This window comes from Lynx rufus, unplaced genomic scaffold (assembly GCF_022079265.1).
Source record: "Lynx rufus isolate CCGP_SWC_20201006 ecotype Redwood Valley unplaced genomic scaffold, mLynRuf1.p SCAF_26, whole genome shotgun sequence".
Taxonomy (NCBI): domain Eukaryota; kingdom Metazoa; phylum Chordata; class Mammalia; order Carnivora; family Felidae; genus Lynx; species Lynx rufus.
In genome coordinates, this window is record NW_025814841.1 from 12,451,045 (window position 1) to 12,470,707 (window position 19,663).

At 42.7% G+C, this 19,663-nt stretch overlaps 1 protein-coding gene across 2 annotated transcripts; it reads right to left on the bottom strand.

Moving 5' to 3' along the window:
• Positions 1–9,564: 9,564 nt before the first annotated feature.
• On the bottom strand, positions 9,565–17,856 carry PDP1 (pyruvate dehydrogenase phosphatase catalytic subunit 1). Of its 2 annotated transcripts, none has more exons than XM_047088984.1 (2): positions 17,766–17,856; positions 9,565–13,079 (listed from the first exon to the last, which is right to left on the bottom strand). In XM_047088984.1, exon 2 carries the CDS (start codon positions 13,033–13,035, stop codon positions 11,419–11,421), a length of 1,617 nt encoding a protein of 538 aa, XP_046944940.1. In that variant the 5' UTR covers positions 13,036–13,079; positions 17,766–17,856; the 3' UTR covers positions 9,565–11,418. The 2 variants fall into 2 exon arrangements, with proteins under 2 accessions (XP_046944940.1, XP_046944939.1); XM_047088983.1 differs by lacking the exon at positions 17,766–17,856 and adding an exon at positions 16,891–16,965.
• Between the last annotated feature and the right edge of the window lie 1,807 nt (positions 17,857–19,663).

The window sequence follows — 19,663 nt, forward strand, 5'->3', positions numbered from 1 at the left end:
CCTTGGCTGTACTCACCTGGAATTTAGCCCCTGCAACACAGAGCTGAGGAGGATAGGAAATGCAGACAGCCTGCACTCCAGGAGGGATACCACAGTCCTTGGCTGGTGGCCAGCGCAATAGGAGGGAACCCCACGGTCTTGGCGACTCCGAACTGGAGTGGAGCGCCTGTCACACTGAGCTGGGGGTAGGGAGAGGCAGGGAGCAGTTCATAGCTTAAGTGCCATAGAATCTCACTGTTCTTACTGAGATTTATTAGATTTTCTTAAGTAAATGATAAACGTTTTTCTTTTATCTGCCTTCAGGACAATCTCCAGAGACTTTTTTTTAAAGTTACAGTTGTTTCACTGGTCTGAGAAGCTCCTCCTGACACCATGCAGGAATTGCCCTTCTGGTACTTGCATTTGATATTTCAGCACAGAGGGAAAATACAGTTCAAGTTAGGGTGGGAGCCAGAGAAGTCGGAAGCCAAAAAGAATCAGTTGGTCATGGTTACTTACCTCCCGAGGATTTTGTGGTACAGCTAACTCTGGAGTTAGACCTCTTCTCAGCTGAACCAGTGCTGGCAAAGCTGTGGGCAGTGATGTATGACAGCCTAGAACCATTATGAAGCATGTGATGTGACGGCCAGCTTGCTCCTCTGACCAGAGACCAGAAAGGATGTGGGCTAGAGAGATAGGGTGAAAGTGGGGTGGGGTTGGGGCCTCAGTGGGCCAGGAAGCAGAGAAGTGGGAAGTGAACTGGCCAAGATCAGGGACGATCTCAAGCGGGTAGTTTTTGTTTGTAAAATATTTACCTATTTCAAGGACTCTGTAAAGCAGTATCACAGTCACGTTCTACAAACTTCCACTAAGGAATGGAAATTCTCCCTGTTACAAAGTCAAAGGTGGAGTAAAAAGAACGAAAACTAGTCCAAGTCTAACCACTTAAATTACTATTTTTTTAAATATGGAAATTAGTGCAGTAAAAAAGAAACCAGACAACTAAATATTAGTCTGTTATTTGTGATAGAAAAAAAAATAGAGGGGCACCTGGGTGGCTCAGTCAGTTGGGCGTCCGACTTCGGCTCAGGTCATGGTCTCACGGTTTGGGGGTTCGAGCCCCACGTCGGGCTCCGTGCTGACAGCTCAGAGCCTGGAGCCTGCTTCGGATTCTGTGTCTCCCTCTCTCTCTGCCCCTCCCCCACTCACACTCTGTCTCTCTCACAAATAAATAAACATTAAAAAGAAAAAGAAAAAAAAACAGAAAAAAATTGAGACATCAGTTACATATATTTTGGCATGTCCAAAAAATAGATTACTATGTGATTTAAAAAAGATATTTGTCATATGTTAATTTTATTTTACTTTTATACTTAAGGTCTACAAAATAATGATTTGGTATATGCACATGTTGTGAAATGATCATCACAATCAAGCTAATTAACACATCCCTTACTTCACATAGTTAAGCTTTTTTTTTTGTAGTGAGGACACTTAAGATCTACTCTCAACACATTTCAAGTATACAGTACAGTATTATTAACTATAGTCACCATGCTTTATATTAGATTATCAGAATTTATTCATTCTGCAGAACTGAAACCTTGTACCCTTTGACCAACATCTCCCTATTTTCTCTACTCCTTAGCCTTGGCAACCACAATTCTACTCTTTGCTCTTAGGAGTTTGAATTTTTTAGATTTCACATATGAAATTATTCAGTATTTGCCTTTCTGTATCTGGCTTATTTTATTTAGCCTAACGTCCTCCAGGTTCCTCCATGTTACTGCAAATGGCAGAATTTCCTTTCGTGTGTGTGTGTGTGTGTGTGTGTGTGTGACATTTTCTTTCTCCATTAATCTGTCAATGGACACTTAGGTTGTTTCCATATCTTGGCTATTGTGAATAATGGTATGACAGTTAAGGGAGTGTAGATCTCTCTTTGGGATCCCGATTTTACTTCCTTTAGATATATACTTACAAGTGGGATTGCTTGGATCATATGGTAGTTCCATTTTTAATTCTTTGAGGAAACTCCATACTATTTTCCGTATTGGCCTCACCAATTTACATTCCCACCAACAGTATACGGAGTTCCCGTTTCTCTACATCCTTGCCAACAGTTGTCTTTTTGATAATATCCGTTCTAACAGGTGTGAGATGATATCTTGTGGTTTTGATTTGTATTTCCCTGATGACTAGTGATGTTGAGCACCTTTTCATATACTGTTGGCCTGTTATATGTTTTCTTTTGAGAAATGTCTATTTGGGTCCTTTGCCTATTTTTAACAAAGTTATTTGTTTTTTTCTATTGAGTTCCTTATAATTTTGGATATTACCCCTTATCAGACACATGGTTTGAAAGTACTGTCTCCAATTCTGTAGATTGTGGTTTCACCCTGATGATTGTTTCTTTCGCTGTGCAGAGCTTTTCAGTTTGATGCAATCCCATATGTCTGTTTTTGCTTCTGTTGTTGTACTTTTGGCAACATATATCCAAAAAAAATCATTGCTCGGACCAATGTCAAGAAAAGCTTTTCCCCATGTTTTCTTCTAGCACTTTCCTAGTTCCAGGTTTTCTGCTTAAGTTTTTCATCAATTTTTAGTGGATTTTTGCATATGTCGTGAGACAGGGTCCAGTTTCATTTTCCACATGTAGATATCCGATTTTCCCATCACCATTTATTGAAGGGACTATCTTTTCTATATTGTGTGTTCTTGGCACCCTCGTTGAAGATCAGTTGGCTGTATATGCATGGATTTATTTCTGGCCTCTCTATTCTGTTTCATTAGCTTACGTTTTTAGTTCAGTACAGTACTGTTCTGCTTACTAGCTTTGTAATACATATTGAAATCAGGAAGCGTGATGCCTCCAGCTTCGTTCTCGCTCAAGACTGCTTTGGCTTTGTGGGTCTTTTGTGGTTCCATAACAATTTGGAGATAGTTCTTTTTCCACTTCTAGACAAAATGTCATTGGAATTTTGATAGGGACTACATTAATCTGTAGATTGCTTTGGGTGGTATGGCCATTTTAACAACATCAATCCTTCCAATTCACAAACATGGGATATCTAAAAAGATATGTCATATATTATTAAGTAGACAAACAGGCTACAAATCAATGTACAATCTGACTTTATTCTAAATGCACAGATGCATATCAAAAGATCAAAAGATAGTTGTCTCTATGATAGAAATAAAGCTTTAAATTTATTTTTAATTAGGCTTAAAATAATCAAACATAAATGGGATCATATTACAGAACTTGAATTTTTTCACTCATTATATCTCAGAAATCTTTTCATAAGACTGCATGTAGATATAGCTCCTTTTTTTGTATTTATGTATGTATGTATGTATGTATGTATTTATTTATTTGCCCAAGTGACTTTTAAACATATGACATCTTTGGTCATTGCACATCTTGTTTACCAGAAAATATCCAAGTTGGAGACATCGCCTTTTCAGGGAAAAGCTGAGTGAGCAGTGTCTGTGTGACTAAATGTATGATTCTCAAGAGTATAACAAATTACTTCAAATCTTAGTGTCTGAAACAATGAACAGTTATTTCTTTTTTAAAAAATTTTTTCAATGTTTATTTATTTTTGAGAGAGGGAGAGAGAGAGAGTGCGCACGAGTGGGGGAAGGGCAGAGAGAGAAGGAGACACAGAATCCGAAGCAGGCTCCGGGCTCCGAGCTGTCAATACAGAGACCCGGGGCTCGAACGCACAAGCCATGAGATCATGACCTGAGCCGAAGTCAGATGCTTAACCGACTGAGCCAACCAGGTGCCCCTGAACAGTTATTTCATGCAGTTTCTGAGGGTTTGGAATTTGAGAGCAGCAGTTCTAACCCAGGGTCTTTCGGGAGGTTGTAGTCGTGCTGTGAGCCAGGGTTGTAGCCTTTGGAGACTTGACTGCGGGCGGCAGAATCTGCTCTCAGGTTCACTCATATGACTGTTGGCAAGAGGCTTCGGTATCTTTCCACACAGCCCTCTCTCTACAAGGTTTTCTCATCATGGCTCCTTGCAGTGAGTGATCCAAAAGAAAGAGAGTGAGAATGACAAGACAGAAGCTTCAGTGCCTTTTATAACCTAATTTCAGGAGGGACATCACATTGCATCTGTGCTGTGTTCTGTTGGTCACACAAACCAATAGTTGGAGGCAGGGATCACTGGGAGCCGTTGTAGAGGCAGGTTACCAAATATACCAAGTATCCTACACAATGAAGAAAGGCAGTAAACATTTGCTAGATTGGACAGAACCAATGAGTGGCTGGCATTTCAATCCAGATATAATGGTCCAAGACTCTGAAGAGACACTGTTTAGGTCACCCACATTCAGTTGTCAAGTTGCCCCAAACCTGAGTAGAATTCAGTGACCCTGTACTATGTCAACCAAGGAATTGAGAGAAATAAAAGTAGAACTGTTTAAACTCAACGTAAAGTAAGTTTGCATACCAGGTTACGAAATGTCACTATAGACACTGAATGACTGACGGCAACATGGAAATGACACAGGTGTTCTCTTGCTTAACCACCCATCTTACCTGATTTAGAAGTAGTCAAGTCACCCACCTACAAGTGGCTAGAAGCCAGATTTCAGCCTGGCATGGCTCTGCTGCCCTTGTCTCGTACTTCCTCTTACTGCTGCTGCCACCAACACTTGCAGCCCTTGGCCACTATCTGCCTTCCCAAGTAGTTCTGTCTTTAAACATACACTGGCTGAAAGGATGCTGCAGTCACTGTGTATCTACCGACAGCTTTTTTCTGACACTCTTATCTTTCTGCTTCTTCTCCCGCCATGGTCCTCCCTCACACTGAATGTTCTAGTCATACCAACAGTCCTCAGAGATCTTCAGACAGATAGTGTGATTTCATGTTTCTGTGCCTTGCCGCGTGCTCTTCTTCTTCCAGGAATGTCATCCCAGGTCGTTTTCTGCCTAGCAAACTTCTTTTCACCTTTCAAATCTCTGCTCAAGCATCGTCCTTTCTAATGAAATTTCCCTGACTCTCCAGGGCCTGCCTTGTACCCGGGGCACACCAGGACAGGGTTAATTACTCTCTTTTCTGGATTGTTGTTGGAATTTTTACTTGTTTTACAGTTTTGGAACCATTCTTACTTCGGGGTAGTTATTTTTGTACACATGCATCTTCCCAAGCAAACTGTGAGCTAGCTCCTCGAAGGCAGATTCGACCTTTTACCCTCAATGCCTATCCTCAGTGCCTAGATTTCTGTAATAGATTTCAGTGAATATTTCAACAAATAAACTGAGGAACTAAGGAAATGCAACCTGGATGCTGCAATGCACTGTGAAGTGAGAGACACCTCTGGTTCTAACCTGTAAAACAATTTTGTTTATACCTTTGCTTGGCATACTCCATCTGTCTGTGGGTGGCCCCATTCCTTATGTGCTAGACTAACTGCTGGGATACATCAGTCTTTGCTTTTTCTGAGGATCTTTGCCTCTGCTTCTCAAGGGGTCACTTGCTTATGGCCACTCAATAGTCCTCAGGTCTTCTCAATTCTGAAGAGATCATTCTGGTTATATGGAGAGGCCAGGCGGCGTGACAGCTTAGAGGCTAAGAGGCCAAACAGACTAGCCGGCACAAGAATTAAATAAGAAAATGTACACAGTATGCTTTCCACATGACCTGACACATAGACACATAATAAGTGCTCAATTAACAGTAGTTTTGGTTACTGTTACTATTACAGCTGCTATTACAGCTGCAAGGTCAGTGAACTTTCTGGTTATACCTGATGTTCTCTTAGCCTAAGAAAGAGCCACAAGGATCTGGCACAGGATCCCAAGGGGTGCTCTAAGAATGTGCTCTCTCTGGTCTGCTCGGTCTCACAGCTCTGTTTCTCCTGCCACCAGGACTCAATGATCTAGTCTTTTCATCAGGCTAAATTAGGCTGTTTAACCTGTGCCCAGGTTTAGAGCAAGGAATAATACCTCTAAACAAAGTTGTTTTGAGAAAACTGCCCATCTAGGCAGCACAGATCCCTTTGCATAAGGTCAGTTTCAAAGACTTTTCTTTTTCTGTCTTTTCCAATGAGCTGAGACAAAATGGCCATGCTAATGGCAACTGTTTTGCATTCCAACTGCTGCTGTCCTAGTATAAAAATTTCATAAAGCCTCAAAAATGTTTAAAATCTTTAGCTTACCTCTATTCAGCTCACTGCTGCCTTTCCTCTGTTTTGCTTTTGTCCCTGTCACTGGTCCAAGGTGTCAGAGGATCTGATGTTCCCTGCCCCCATTACCACCTCTAATCACTACTGAGATTGCTGACACCATTCTCTCCACCTCCCCCCCTTTTTTTTCCTTCCCTCTCAGGTGTCTTGTCAGGTTTCCCATTCTCAGCTTTCTTTGAAGAAGGCTGGCCTCCTAGTCAACACTGCCAGCCAATTACAGTTCCTGTCCTTCAAGGAGACAAACTGAGTAATCCTCACAGGTGAGATAAAATCTCACTTCTCTGACTCTCCCTGGCTGCTTGCTTTTGCTCAGTGCCCAAGGTTTGAAGTTTCTGAAAGGCTGAATGTGTTCACTAAACTCCTTGCACTGGAGGAAAATTAGGTTGTACGGTTTGATCGAGTGTATGTAGCAGACAAGGCAGTGAATTGGGTGTGATTTAGAAAAACAGGGAAGTGTGACCCTTAAACCTTCTCTTCCCACCACCCCATGGGGTAGTAAGGTGAACTAAGAAGAAATAATTGGTCCTTTTGGGGCTTGGTGCCCAATACTTTCAAATAGCAGCTACAGTTCTTGGTGGGCCCTCACAGGAACCCTTCTCCCATTCTGTGCCTATGGAGCAACAGGGGTCAAGCGTTGGATGGAGAACATGTAGCAAAGTAATGGGGGATCTGAATGAACTTTTTGGGTCCAACTGACTCACTTGACAAACTGAGACTTTGAGTTCTCTCCTAATGAATACAGAAGCCACCTCCCCTGGGGGACCAAACCTGTGAGGGGCCAATTTGTATTACTGGCACTTTCTTTCGTTCAGTTCTTTGCAAAAAGAAACTAGATTGAGTTTTAGAAATCATTGAATCTTAAGTATAAAATGAAACTATAACTACAGGAAAAAATTATTTCTCTGTATCTGAGAAGTTAACTTCTGATGAATTGAAGAAGAGAACTTCAAGTTTTGATTGTGTATCACTAATGTAAAGTGAATGCTGAACATCCACTTTATATTCATATTGTGTTGGGCTCAACGAGCCAACAAAACCGATGGGCCCTGCCCTTAAAAAACTGAAAATCTTAAAGTTCAAAAATTATTAAAACAATTTAGAAACAAGTATGTGCACATTTTATGAACCTAAATATTGGTTAAATAATCGAGCCTAAATTGTGTGGCCCTTAAAATATGTGCATTGGGTAACCATTATTAATGGCATATGAAATGCATGAATTTTATCATTCTTAATATATTTGCTTAGACTTGTAACTTGAGAGTTATTTAGAAAACAATGCTGTATATTGTTAGGATCCCATCTAAGGTATAAATTTTGTTGTAAGAACTGGGCAGAAAGGATTTAGTAGGATTAAGCTTGGCTCTCAAAGTAAATTCTGAAAACAACAAAGGAAAAGAGCTGCCTGCTGTAACAAGTCAGTTTAGATGCTGTTAAGATGTCTTCATTTACCAGGCTTGTCCAGGACTCAGCTTTTGAGGTTATTATTTATGAAAAAGGTATGTTAACTACTGACCAAGGATAATAAATTTACCTCCACACTCTTGCTAGGTCCAAGGACAAAATGAATAACAATGCATATTCAGGCATGTGCTTTGACTGATAAACCAAGACCATCAAAAACCAGGACATAATTTGCCTTTTTCTTACAATCATTAATTCAATCACTTAATGAACTTAAAATTAACTCAAAAAAATTCTCAGTGGGAGAGGTACAGAGAGGTCAACAGCAAAGAACCACTCCTTAATCCCTTCAAACTTTTCACCATGAAAAATTTTCATCACTTGTTTATGGGACATTAAAAAAAAATTTTTTTTAAGTTTATTTGAGAGAGAGACTGACAGAGCGAGCAGGGGAGGGAGGGGCAGAGAGAGGGAGAAAATTCCAAGCAGGCTCTGCACTGTTAAAGCCCATTGTGGGGCTAGAACTCACAAACTATGAGATCACCACCTGAGCAGAAACCAAGAGTCAGACACTTAACTGACTGAGCCACCCAAGGCATTTTTAAAAATGTCCTGCCCAAGGTGCCCAAGGGCATTTTAAAAAAAGTCCTGCCTTTGAGGTATAGAACATAAAACTCACCTGTAATTGTATTTGCAAAGTTACAGCTACACTTCACCATGAGTACTCCTGACAATTGCTAATCTGAAAGTCGGCTTTAGAAGGAGACAGGGAAGGGCTAATAACGTCCATCAACAATGGATAAATTGATATATTCATATGATGGAGTGTTACTTGGTAATAAAGAGACTATGAACACATTGAACAACATAGAAGAAGCTCAAAAAATTGAAAAGACAGACACAAAAGAGTATGTGTTATGTGATTCCATTTATATGCATTTCTAGAATAGGCAACACTAACCTATGGTGGTGGAAGTCAGAACAACAGTTACATGGGGAAGGATTAACTGGAAAGGGGCTAGAGGGAATTTTCTGGAATAGAAAAGTTGCGTTTCTTTATTGGGGTTGTGGTCACCAAATCTCAAACTATACATTTAAAAACTGTGTAGTGTATTGAATGTAAACTATATGTTTTTTTTTTTTAAGTACTAATTATCTACTGGACTCTGAAGTTGAATATAATCTACTACTGTAGAAAGCATCTAAAAAATCTTACTATGATTAAAAAGCAACACAGGCATTCAGAAAGCAGATATGAAGCTTTAATTCACTGTGGGCATTTCTCTGACCAATATTATAAACTTTACACGTCTTCATACAGATACATCTTTTATAAGACACAGGTTTTTTTACCAAGTACTGTGAAACATACCACCATTCCACTTAGTTAAGGGCGTATTATAAATATAATGAGCCACTGATTAAATATAAATACAGAGGTTGATATGTGTTAGAAAGTTTCCATAATAAAAAAAAAGTTTAAGAAAGGCTAAACTATGAAAGTTCACGTGTATTTTTTACTTTAAATATCACATCACAGTGACAGCCAATTACAATAAAATTACAACTGCTTTTAGATGATAGTACATTCGGATATCTAACATCCACTTATTTTCATTTCCACACTGCATTTTCATTTCTAAAGAGTAGACCAACTTTTAGACTGCAGACCAAGTTTCTTGTGCAAGAAATAAGAATTACTATCTTGATTGTGACCACTGGAAACTAATTTATACATACTGTACTAAATAGAGACGAGACTATTAAGTATATAATATGGAACTCTTCAGTAGCGGTGTTCAAGAGAAATTCAAATAGTAGCCTGAAAATGGTGTTTTTTTCCTTAATGTTTATTTTTGAGGGGGGGTGGGGGGAGGGGCAGAGAGAGAGGGAGGCACAGAGTCCAAAGCAGGCTCCACACTGTCAGCACAGGGCCCGATGCGGGACTCGAACCCATGAACTGAGAGATCATAACCTGAGCTGAAGCCAGACGCTTAACCAACTGAGCCACCCAGGTGCCCCTGAAAATGGGTTTTCGTTGCTACAGCAGTCTACATATATTTCATTAAAAAGATGACATCTCTGTCAAAACATTTAGACATAAATATATGGTAGAGCCTTCCCTTTTCCAAGATGCTGCCTGGAAGAAAAGTTCCAAGCTGAATTAAGGGGGAAAGATGGGGGGAAAAAAAACCCTCAGAAAATAAACATTATACGATGCTCTGAACTACAATCTTCCTGAGTCTGTTTTTCAACTGGAACAAGTTTTAGTCAGTTCTACATTGCTTTAGTGTCCACAATCCAGAGGGAGTCCTTGAACAACCAGTTCATATTCTACAGAAATCAGAAGGACTCCTAAACACCCCTCAACTAATTACACGAGGGAAAGCTGATCATGAGTTGTATTAAAATCTATGTGAATATCAAACATAGTCACAGCCATTCTTTTACCAGTGATGCTAGAATAAGTGATGAAAATATATGCGCAGCTGTACACAGATCACCATTAAATACAGGAACAAATGCCGTTGATGCATATTAAAAAGCTCCCCAAAAGCCAATCTGAATGTTTATTTTCATCTATTTTGATACAGCATTAGAAGGGACTGCATATAATTACAGGGACTGCTGCAAACAACACTTGATGCTACTAAGTGTTCTATTAAGCATCAGGCATGCACAACAGTTACCTTTGAAAATTTCTCACGTATATATCTTAAATTCCTATTTATAAGCTACAACATGTTTAAAGCATTTAGTGATTTTTAAACCAAATATTTTAACTGACCTATGTCTACATGGAGAAAAACAAAAACTCCCTCCCTGGTCTCAATAACCAAAAGTAATATTAAATCTTACTCCCCAATTTGATATTTAAACTTAATTCCAAAAAGTGCGGAACATTCTTATCACAACTAAACTGGAAGGATGATCTCCTGAACAGTCTACCCACCACACACAGCATGCTAAGCCTGTGGGGATTACGAGATAAGCATGATGTGCTTGGTGGCTACAGATGACAATAATTGAACAGTCTCTTCTTTTTATTCTGGATCTTTTTATTTCAAACTAAATGAAATCATTTCATCAATACAAACTAAAAAAATAATTCTTTTTTCTTCATTTAACATCAATCTAAGAGTGGACCAAACTAAAAACACTGTCTTCAAGCATGTGGCAAAACAGAAAAAGTTTCAATTACATTAGGTAACCAGGGGTGGTGAAGGGAGTAGTTTGTTTTTCCATTTAAGAAGCATTCCAGTCAAATAATCACAAACACTTACAAATTCAGACTGCTTGGTTCTCAGTCATTTATGGCTTAAGTACTGGATTTGAAAACCACTTCAGGCTAAAATAAATTTATATGAATAATGCATAGATTGTATATCTAGGAAATCATGCAATAAATAAACATTCTCATGTACATTGGAATCTTAGTGACGAGAAGGGTCTGCAGGTGTGAACAGAATGTTTCTTCCCTTTTACCAAGAGAATACGCCCAGCAAGATCCTGGCTTTTGACCTATTCAAGATCCTACTTGCCAGGTCATCTTGATTTTCTCAGATCGATAAAAGAAGCCAATGTCATGAGACATTTGCAACAAGGAACGGACTCGCCTCAATCACAGGTGCCGTGAGGTCCGAGCTAGGCAGAATGAGACCCTCGTGATCCTGCCACCCTGCCGCAAAGTCAATTTGGAGGACTTGACCAGCTAGAGTATCAATGGATAAATGTTTAGTGACCTACTGGAAACCCTTATTATATTAGTTATCTTTCACAAATCTATCTGCCCCTTAAATCTATTTCATTTGAAAATTGCCAGGGTAAGACCCACCCACTATTCCTGGTTTTGATATGCCCCTACAACATGAGAATTGAACTGAACCACAATGATTGTTATGTCGTCTCTGTACATCCGAGCAAGCTCCTCAGGAAGACTGAGCATTTTGGAGAGGCGCTCGTGGTCTACAGCTCCAAACTCGTTGTTGCCCACCGCGTGACGAATGAGATGGGTTGCTGCATTCTGATCCTCGAATACCGAGGACATCTTGGCTCTCCTTTCTGTTAAAAGGCCATGCATCTGTCCTAGAGTCACCTTGTAGCCACCAACAGCTATTGGCTGTTGGTGATGCATGCCCGTCAGGTACTCACCCACAATCCTAACCACATCCTGCCTATGCATCGTCTCCCACAACCCATCAGTAGCCAACACCAGAAACTTATCCTGTGGCCTTAATCGGTGATAAGTCACCTCTGGCTCAGCAGTGAGATAAGGAGGTGTATAATAATTAGGAGGGATAAACTTGGTATATTCATTGTCATTCAACTGGTCTGGGCCTGATTCTATCACCCTCTTTTGAAGGTCAATGCTCCATTTGAACTTTACGTCTCCAAAAGCCCTAAAAGGCATCAGCAAGCCAAGCAGCCGATCCTGTTTCACCACGCTCTTGGCCTCATTCTTTGGGTGCTCCAATTTCAGCCGTTCCAGTTCTCTTTCATTCTGAGCATTGTGGTCATTTGAGAGAGTGACTGCCGACCAAGAGCCGTCCTCTTCCTGCACACCCAGCATGGCTCTGCTATCGCCGGTATTGGCCACGTGAAGGTCGACGCCATCTACGTGGGCCACACAAGCAGTGGCCCCAGAAAATGCCACTCGAAGCACCAAGTAATTGAGAAAAGAATTGGGATCACCGACTTGAGCCTCCAAAGAGATGTCGTTGTCAAGCCTCTTGAAAGCATTAATTAAAGCCTCCTTCACATCAATATCAGTAGACTCCCCGGTGTTGAGGTCTATAAGTTCTTGCCAGTAAGTCCTTAAGCTGTTGAAATACAATTTGGACGCCTCCTTACTGAAGTAATCATTGGGGTGCTTGTGCCACTGGAGAATGGGCAGCAGTGCCCGGCCACTCTCGACTGCATTTTCAATCTCTAGCAAAGTCTCATGGGGCAACAAGGAGACGGCAATGTAATAAAAGAGTCTCTCGCTGACTGCCTGGGAACAAGCACAGCCGGCATGGCCGTCAAAAACCCCCAAGAGCATCCCTCTGGTCTGCAAGCAAGTAGCTGCACTTCTCCGGTCCTCGATGGGTGCATTTGCAGGCAGCTGATTGCTGTCAAATCCAAGGACGGAACTGACATTTTTGCCATCGAATTCTGGCACTTTGAAGCTGTATTCGTTGGCTTTCAGGATGCTGTTGACCTGCGGGGGTGTGAGGTAAAATCTCTGCGGCGTGGAGGCGTATCTCCTTCCCTGGGTGTTGTACTGCCACCAGCTCTCCTTCGGCCTGCAAAAGGTGGCATAGGCCGGGTGGGGTGCGTATCGCAGGCGACTCTGAGGAACGTAAGGCGACGAACAGCAGAGGTGTTTGTGGTGGCAGTAACACGCGGTGCCATAGATTCTGCTCAGTTCACAGTTACGGATCAGAGGGAAAAACAGTTGAGTTGGTGCTGGCATGGCATCAGAGAACAGCGGCAGGCTGGCACTTCTGACGGGGATTCCTAGACAGCAATTATACAGACACACACAGAGAGAAGAGTTACATTTCAGATCACTTCATCCATCTCTGCTTTGAGAACAAATATTTAGCAGGTGAATCTACACGCTAAGCCCTGCGCTAGAAAGCACTGTATTTTATACACCTCTCCTGTACTACTTCCACAGGGTATATTCTGCTAAGCCCACTTCTTAATCACTTATGGAGCCAAGACTAGAGTCTAGCTTTACTTCTCTCTTTTCCTCGCATTTCCTTCTGCAGCACAGACTGTGCAGAACATACAACAGATCTGGCTGGGAAAAAGCTGAGGAGACGAAGATTATATAACATTATGCAGTGGCAGTCTACCTGGCCAACCACTTTTCTCCCTCTCTAACCTTAAAAAGGCCCTGGATCTCCCATGACGAAAATCCCGTTTCCAGATTTGTGGTCAATGGTAACATTTGATTACACATGATTACCACCAAAATGGTGTCAAAATACATCCCCGACATATGTATGCTCATGAATTCTTTGGTAAGTTATATGCACACACTACCAAATTAATATTATGTTCATATATAGTATGAACATATATATGCAGCAGATATAGGGGGAAAAATTACATGATGAATAAAAAGAGAAATGCCAGTGTTCCTTTCCTGCGCCTCAATGGACGGTCTTGCAAACTATGCTTCTCTAGACCACTGCGCCAATTTGGTGAGCTCAGGGACATAGGTCTGCCACCAACTTGCCAAATAATCCTAGAAATGTGAGCTTACCTCTTTGGGCCTCACTTCCCTAGGCTGTAAGTGAACACACAGAAGCAGATGCTACCGAAGGCCTCTTCTGGGTCTCTATGCCTTTATAAGTGTTTGTTGCAGTGAGGCTTTGAAATCAAATGCAGGTTTCATTTATTCGTTGTTTAATCACTGTACGCTTTGTGATAAAAAGAAGTTTAAGTACGCTAGTAGCTCTAAGGCTTTGTTAGCAATGTAAATGGTCTCAGTTCTGTAATTTAATTTACTTGCTAGCATTTTCCCCTGCTAATCAGCCAGAAGGGAAAGCTACAGAAACACTATTTTCATCCATTATGGATCGAGGTAGAATTCAATCCCTAGAAAAATATTTTCTCTTACATTTAAAATAAAAGTATGTATTTGCCTTAAGGAAGCAATAAAGAATAGTGAAATAATAGTCTAATAGTCTAAGGTTTGTATAGAAAAGGTGCACATTATTAATCCAAATAAAAATCACTGACACTATGTGACACTGAAAATATTTTGCTGGACATTTATCTAGAAAATTTATTGAATGTGCATCATTAATCCAGATAATTTATGCAAGGGAAAAAAACTTTCTTCCTTCTAACATTTATTTCCCCTGAATTGTTGAGGTATTGCTTCAAATAACTCATTTGGCCTATAAAGAAATAGACTTTAGAGTTAAATAAGGAAACAAATGCAGTAAACAAAAAATAATACAGAAAACAAAACCATGTGGGTTTTAATGTCAGCAATTCCTTCTTAAGGTTGAACCCATTAAGGAAAAAAAATTTACAAGTATCAGAGATTGTTAGCTATATATTACATTATTTTCAGGTACCCTCTTTTGAAGAGTAATTGGAGAAGTGATAAGTGGGATGTGTGAGAGCAGAGAAAACCAAACACCGAATAATAACTTATTCTTGTTTGAGCACTGCATAAGCTGGGCATACAGAACCCCTTTTGCAAGTGATAGAAAGCACCATTATTTTAAATGCACTATTTCAGAAGGGATTTGTTTTACAAACTGAAGACAAGATTATACAACAGAAGGCAATGATTAGAATTTTGGAAAGAAGATCAATAACTAAATAAGCATTCTGAAATGCCATAATGAAAAAAAGAAATTCCAGATGAACAGGAATCTATCAAGACTAACCATATAAATCTCTGCACTTCAAACTAAATACCTGAAAGTCATCCAAAGGTTAAGGGTACATGATTGAGCCAGGAGATGTGCTCAAATGTTGTGCCACATGACTCTGGCTTCCAGACATAAACCGTACCTTGTTAGATTTGCATGCAGAAAGCACATTAACTCATTTCATGCTTTGTATAAAGATTTTCTATTATTAAAAATATAAACAGATGGCCATTTTAAGAGAAATTTTCTCCATAATTTTATTATTTTTTTAAGATCTTATTTTTAAGTAATCTCTACACTCAGCCTGGGGCTTGAACTCACAACCCCGAGATCAAGAGTCACTTGCTCCACCGACTGAGCCAGTCAGGCACCCCTCTCCATAACTTTAGATAAGTTTGTATTTGTGCTTACTTTAAAACTTAAGACTTTTATAGGAAGAAGAAATGTTTGCTTCTGTATGGAATGCAGACCAAATCAAAGTACTACTTTGTGCGTGTGTGTGTGTATGTGTTTGCAAGGGGGGTTTGATAGATGAGCAGCAGGATTTTGTTGTATGTCTAACCAAGGAATAACAAGTCCAAGAAATCTGCACTTTCCTTAAATTCCTCCGTTTTGACAATTTTTCTGCTTTTGTAGTTGATTGCAAAATGAATGAAATATTGTGGCAAAAGAACTGATTCATGCAGCAGATGCTTTGAATAATATGTAAAATCAAACAGCAAACACTCAAATACTCAGATAACATACTACATTTTTCCTTCGAGGCGAAAGTTCTTGAGATTAAAAAAAAAAAAAAATCAGAGTGGATTTTATCGATTGTACCTTTCAGTTTTTCAGGAGCTTAGCATATGGACTGAGAATGTATCCCAATACCCCAACTCCCAGCATACCTTCAAAAGACAAATTCTTAGAGAATATGGAATTCATGAAAACCCTGCTCTGTGATTCATGAGTGTTGTATCATCACCAGTACACATGACATAGTCTCTCCATCAGACCAGATATCCTCACAAGCCAAAGTACTTGCAAATGCTTTTTCAAACCGTAAGTGAGCATTCAAAAACTCTGAGTATCTTTCTGAATATCCTGTGATTCAACAACAACAAAACCCCATGAGATCAAAACTTTTGCTGACAAACTCACTAAACTAATGAAGTAGAAAGCTCTTGATTAGGCAATTAAGAACAGCAACAAGGTACAGTGTTGGTAAACTGGAGGACTGTCACATTTTCAAGTGATTTCTGACCACAATTTCACTGAAAAGTTCCCATCCCTGATCCACGTTATATGCAGTATCTTAGTCCTAGGCAAATTTGACCCATTTTGCCAATGACTAGTAAGAAAAGATGCACTGCAACCCGAAACAGGAGAGACACCCATCCATTCTTACTGATGGGCTCGACAGAGCCTGTGCCAAGAAACGATTCTACTTCATTCAATAAACCCACAGACCATATTAATTAGAAAATGCTGTTATACTGCACCGACTCCGGAGCTCTTTAGCTTTCAAAGCTTTTGGTGTAAATGAAAAAAAAAAAAAAAAGCTATACTCGTCATTCAACGTGTCAGAACCTCAGTTTATGTAATCCAATTGCATTAAACACCCTGTATAAAGACTTCACAATTTTTCAGCATTTTCTGGAAATGCTAGCCATTTCACAGCTCCTGTTATCTCTACATGAATGAAGAAACCGGCTTCCCTCAGAAGACACGACGCCCCAAGCCAGCACTTGTTTGATTAGTTTCCTTTGTCCCTACCTGAAAGCTGCACTAAGGTATCAAAGCTATCCGGGTCCAGGACGCCTTTGTTCCCTTTTTCTATCTACCTCACCCCTAATTCCACGGCGACCCAGCTAAAACCATCCACACACAAAATCAGTCACCATCCTTTCTGGGTACCCAACGCAGGTAGTTAAGTGAATACCTACCAATTCGTCTGGGCCCGGGACACACACACATTCTCCTGTCATCACAACACGGAGCCGACAACATCCACAACCCGCGCGGACAGCAGCAGCGACAGCAGCGCCGGCCCATTGAAAGCAAGGCAGAGATGCTCATTAGAGGAGGCGGCGGCGGGGGAGGCGGGCACGGAGGAGGGGCGAGCTCTCGCTCCAGCCCCGTGTGTGGGGCAGGGAGGGGGGAAAAGGATGGAGCAGGGAGAAAGGGGTGGGGAGAAGAAGGAAACCAAACAAACAAACCCACCCCACTGGAGAGGCAGGAACGGAGCCCGAGGCGGCGGGGACTCAGCCGTGAGCAGAGGCGCGCCCCGGGACCGGTCCCTCCATCCAGCCCGGGCGCGGAGCCCACCGGCCCCCGGCATCCTCCGCCCGCTGCCCACCCCGCCCGGCCCACGCAGCGCCGGCTTCGGTCCAGAAGCCTAAGGCAGGGGTCGGCCCGCGGCAGGCTGCCGTGGGATCACCCCAGACTCCAGGGTGCGTACGGGGGACCCTCCGGCAGAGACGCCACACAGCTGGCGCCGCACCTCCTCGGAGCTCGCACTCGCGTTAGGTTCTCCACGGCGTCCCCGGCGCTGACAGCGGCGGCGGCCGGCCCGCCCCCCACCAGAGCCCGCGGCGGCCCCTCGGCGCCGCCACGCCCGCCCGTAGCCCCGACGCCCCCGCGCGCACCTAGCGCTCCGGGGCTCGTCCCTCCTCCGCCCGGGCCACCGCTCGCCAACCCTCTGCACGCCCGCGGCCGTCGCTCCCCACGCGTGCCGGGCAACCTCCTCACAACTTTGGGCGCGTAGAGGAGGATTCCGGACTGGGCGGCTCGGGCATGGGGCAGGGAAGGGAATACGAACCGGGCACACAGGGGAGGAGTCGCTTCTTCCCGGCGAGGAAGCGGCCGCAGCAGTAGCGGCACCGCCAAGCGCTCCCTCCAAGCCGCCCGGCGTAACTCCCTGGAGTGCAGCCCCTGGCCCCCAGCTGGCCCACTCCCTGCCCCGCCGGGCCGCCACCCTGCCCCGCCCGAACGTCCGGGCCGAAGCACTTCCCGCCTCCCGATTGGCTGCGCCCGGGAGAGTGGGCGGGGAGGAGAAGTGAGGGCCAGGCCTGAGTCGAGGAGGGGGGGCGGAAGAGCCGCGCGCTCCCAGCCAGCTTTGTGACGTCATGGGGGTCAGACAATCCCTTCCATTCCGAGCGAGCGGCTCATTGGTTCCACTGGCACGCCTCACGTGACCGCGCCCGGTAGCAGGGTGGAAGGTGGGGCTTCGTGGCGCAAGGGAGCTGCGACCGGCTGGGCGGGGCGGCTTTGAAGCGGCTGGAGACCCGCGGGGTTGGGAAGAAGCTCCTGGGCCCGCCCCAGCATCCCCACGCGCTGGGGTCCCCGGGGGTTCGCTGCTCCCGGCCGGCCGGGCTTCGCGAATCCCTGGCGCCTCGGCAGGTGACCCGCCTTGGCCTGGCAGCCTGGCGGTTCAGCCTTCCCCGCGCCTTGCTGGTGGGCCCAAGTTTCCTAGGATAGGCGGTGGGGCCGGCTCCCAGCCCAGCAGGGAACTGAATTCCCTGCATTTCGCCCCAGCCTAGAATATAAGGCATGACAATCTGTTGCCCCATTCATTTGATACTTTGCAAATCTTAGGAACAGTAATTCGGATCATGTTTCCTACCGTTTTCTAGACATCTCTTGGGTCCTAGGGAGGAAAAGCGAGACTGAACAGCAGCAAGAAGTTGTGATCAAGGAAATTATTTTCCCTCTAGTGTAGGTGTGCTCTGAAAGTCTTTGATACCAGTGTTGTCTCGTTTTCCCGGGATGGTTACAAGGAAACCTGTAGGAGTGGAAGAATACTGGACTTGGAGCTGATCAGAGCACCTTTATCCAAGTCATTTCTGCTCCATAAGACTCCGTGTCTGTTTCAGTGAGATGAGGTTACGCTTGGAGTGGCATTGGCATTCTGTGATTATACACAAGAGATCCTGAAGGCTTCTTTTGCCTCCATCCACACATATCCCATCTTTATGGGAACTGAGTCATCTATAGTGGCCTCTAAATGCTTCCCTGGGGATGATATTAGGTAGATCATTGCACTCAGCCTGCCTAGTGTGAAACGGTTTACCTTGATTTATTAAGCATATCTGCTTACTAGCCAATAAATTTCACACAGTGATATGGGATGGATATAAAAACTGTCATGTTAATGGTATTGTGGGGTTTTTATTAATCTTGCATTATTTTATTTTTACGTAATAAAGGAAAAATTTTAAATACACAAAACTGCCAAGAACTGGTTCTTCATAATTCCTGGATTTTTTCAGCTGCCTCTATTCTTTAAATTAGAGGAGAGCTTTTTTGTCCAGCTCCAAGTGGCCCATGAAACTCTTGTGGCTCTCTAAGTGGCCTTGATCTCCCATTTAGTTCATCTGCCTCACTTCCCCCCTTTTTACCTCTCAAATTCTGTAAGTATTTTTCATCGTCCTTTTCCCAATTGGTATAGATTTATTTGTCTAGTTTTCTCTTGTTTCATAGAAGCAGTATAGGGTGACTTAGCATAGTGCGTAAGAGCATAGCTGGAGGCAGGCTGCCTGGGTTCCAATCCCAGCTCTGTAAATTACTATGTGGTCTTAAGCAACCTCTTTCTGGCTCAGGTCTCTCATATGTCAGGTAGGAATAAAAATAGTAATACCTCACAGGACTGTACTAAATAGGCCAATATAAATATATATTGTGCTAAGTAAGTGCCTAGCAGGGAGTAAGAGCTATATA

Excerpts from the sequence above, each read along its gene's own strand:
- PDP1 (XM_047088983.1), bottom strand. The coding sequence starts at position 16,954 with ATGTTGTCGGCTCCGTGTTGTGATGACAGGAGAATGTGTGTGTGTCCC. Across the intron at positions 13,080-16,890 it reads TCCCGGGCCCAGACGAATTG|GAATCCCCGTCAGAAGTGCC; the intron begins GTAGGTATTCAC and ends ATTGCTGTCTAG.